Here is a 3223-nt window from a genome sequence, read left to right as displayed (position 1 = left end):
CAAGCTGTTAGAGAAGTTTGATGAACAGGATTGTACTTTCTCACATTGCGCTCAAAATGCTAATGTGTCCGTGTTTATTTATAGTTAAATTAAAACTTGTGAACGCTATTAACATACTGAAGTATGTAATCTCATGCCATTGACCAGTTTGCATTAATTACTTGATACTGCCATCTGCTGGGTATATTTAGTAATTACAAGAATTACAGCAAGAGGGGATTTGAAATGTGCATATTCACAGGAAGCCAATTCCCTCACCAGTAACACTTCCTCTTGCAAAGTACAAATGCCTTCATAAAGGGATATCAGTATGACAGTGAGGTTGTGTAGGAATTAGGCACTTGATTAATAACCTCCTTTCTGTTAGTCAGAGTTTCAATTTCCTCTCAGAAGGTATTATAATGAGTAGCCATGAATAGATTGTGGAGGGAGTGGAGTGGTCGGATGGTGGTTGGTCCCTGCCGTGCAATGGTCTCTTTCTCTCTCTCTTTCTCTCCCTCTCTCTGTCTCTCTTTCTCTCTTTTCTCGCTCTGTCTCTCGGAATCACCGACAAACCAAAAAATTAAGCTTGGAATCCCAGCCAGCCAGCCACGATAGTCTGCCTGCGACAGAGATGGGAGCCTCTTAATTTAATCACGTTTAATCCGCAGACAAATATTAGCATGCTCATCCCACCTGCTTAGCCCTCTCCCGCACCCTCCCCATCCCTCCACTGAGTGCTAGCTCCGCTGTGACTGAGTGCTAACTCCACTGCTTTCCCCGTCTCCTTCCCTGTATCTTCAGGAAGGCCACAGTGCCCTGGAGGTGGCCATGCAGGCTTCTCAGTCGGAGCTGGTCGAGCTCCTGAAGGCCCACACGAGCGAGGAGGCCTCCCACACCCCCAGCCTCCTCTGAGCCAACAGCCCCTCTCTGTTCCCCTGGACAACAAAGGCTCCATTGACCACATCACATCACAATGTTCGGCTGGGATCTGAAGCAGCCATCGTAATCTCGATTAAAAAAGGAGGGGGGGGGACACACAAATATTTCAAATATCAGCGGACATTCTGTGTGCATATTTAGCATGCAGGTGACGTCCAATAAGAAGAGTACTCGTCTACCAATCAGATGCAGGAGGGGGAGAGTGGGTGATCGTCCCACTTGAGTGAGACAAGGCACGTTGAAATGGTCCCAGCTTTCCAAGTTTAGTTTGAAATATTCCCAAGCACTTCTACAGTACCTCCTACGCTCTGATACAATCATAATCAGTTTGCTTCTCTTTCTTACCACTGTCTTCATTAAGTTTACATTATTATGTGCATACAATCTGGAGGTGCATATTAGACATGGTATGTATTTGTTTTTTCTTTATAACTGCACTTTGTTATACTCAGTTTCTCTTTGCCTATATCAGTCCCTTGCGTATCCTCCATGACTGTGACCTGAGAGTAGGACACTCCTAACCCTGCAGATGGCTGAGGAGGCTTGAAGGCACAGCTCACATTCAAGGGTGAAATATTGTCAAATATATTGTTGCAGTGTTGAATGAAATAAGCTTAAATGCCAGTATTCAACTGTTGGCAGTGTATCTCTCTTCAGACACCTGTCTCGCTGTACAAAAACTGACTCTCTGGTCCAGCAGAACTAACTTTCAAAACTATCCATGTTGGATAGACTGGTGATTCCTGGCCATGGAGGAGGAGAAATTCAGATGTTTACAGTTTACTTCTCTGTTGCCTGTTATCTGTTGCCTTGACTGCATTTCAAGTGATACAGTATACAGTATGCACATGGCTTCCTGCCTCTCTCCTCTCTGATATATTATCTGTATCTGTCTGCTTGTGCTTCCTAGCCATATTATGTGACACGTTGCTAGGAATGCACAATGAATGTTAGCTAGATGCTAATTGACATTCCGTTATTCCATTACAGATGCCTTCATTTTAGCAGTGTGGGATATTTAAAGAATGGACATGTCTTTCAGACCACAGTGGACAGCAGTCATTGGTCTGGGATGAGAGATGTGAGAGGAAGTAAAGTAAGCAGGTATGATGGGGAGAGAACGAAAAAGGGTCTCCATTCCCTGGTCTAAATTCCAGCTATACCAGCTTGACTAGCTTGAAAATTGAGCTGGTCAAGCTGGTCATAAGCTGGTCTAGCTTGGTATGAGCTGGTCAAGCAGCTAGTCTTTGTAGCTTGTCTATGCGGTTTCAAAATATAACAGAGTAGACAACCAGCTACCAGCTGTTTCAAAACATAGCTTGAGCTGTTATCAGCAGGGTTGTAATGGCTATCTGAGCCAATACTATGTGAACAGTGCAACAGTGACAGGTCTTTGTCAGCCTGACACTCAGTCTGTCTGGCTGTGGACAGATCTGTAATGACCAAAATAAGGTGAGAGGAGAAGAAAGAGGGATACTCCATGTTCCCTCTTCCGCAGAGCTTCCAGAGAAAACCCACCAGGTGACATACAATACTACGGCACGTTTACCCTGATCTGGGACTTTATTCCAAGAAGCAATCCACTTTGTGCTGGTACATGCAAATATGGCGACTCCATACGAAGCCCATTATTCAAGTCTGTGTGGGTTGGAGATGAGAGCAGGTTTGTTGCCATTCCTACTTGTGTGAATCTGGGTCTAAGAGGAAGAACCATACACCTTGTGCATATTGAAAAATGTTTTACAATCATATATAATTTGCTTTTGACTAGTTTTAAAAATATATTTATTTAATATTATATATTTTTTCAATATAACATAAATATATTTAAGATTTATGCTGTAGGGCAATATTTCAACTATTTGTTGGAATTATACATGCTTAGTGGATGGTTCTTCGCAGCAAGTTTGAGTTTAACCGGCGTGCTTGGAAAAGTGTTGCTCTTTTTATACAGATAGCCCTATCTAGCCTGAAATGGACATTTGTGCAAAAGCATTGCAAACCACTCTCAAGATTACACAAAGCTAATGAATCCTTGTAATTTTTGAGATGAGTTGTCTTCCTTGTGGACGATCCAGGAGTGTTTCTTGCAGTCTGTGTCGGGGTTCTCTTCTGAGTCTCTGACTGGACTGAATTGCAAAGAATCTGTATAAATACAATATCACGACTTTCTACCTGAACTGAGCTGTTCAAACATGATCTCTGTCCTAAATGATGTATTTGTCTGCTAAATATTACATTTATATTATCAAATGGAGTTATGAGATTTTAATTGTTTGAAAAAAATAAACAGTTAACTTTG

General features: G+C 42.3%; 1 protein-coding gene across 6 annotated transcripts in view; it reads left to right on the top strand.

The window, feature by feature from the left end:
- The window catches only part of kank4 (KN motif and ankyrin repeat domains 4), a 43781-nt gene extending 40558 nt beyond the window's left edge, over positions 1-3223 (top strand). For 5 of the 6 annotated variants that reach the window (XM_061240861.1, XM_061240863.1, XM_061240860.1 and 2 more), the window contains exon 10: positions 784-3223. In XM_061240861.1, coding sequence (XP_061096845.1) covers positions 784-894 — 111 coding nt within the window. In that variant the 3' untranslated portion in view covers positions 895-3223. The remainder of the gene's footprint in view (positions 1-783) is intronic. The other variant, XR_009708654.1, reaches the window with a different exon arrangement.

Source organism: Conger conger, chromosome 4 (genome assembly GCF_963514075.1).
Source record: "Conger conger chromosome 4, fConCon1.1, whole genome shotgun sequence".
NCBI classification, from domain to species: Eukaryota; Metazoa; Chordata; class Actinopteri; order Anguilliformes; family Congridae; genus Conger; species Conger conger.
Note: the sequence above shows the minus strand (reverse complement) of the source record. Positions and strands in the feature narration are given on the sequence as shown.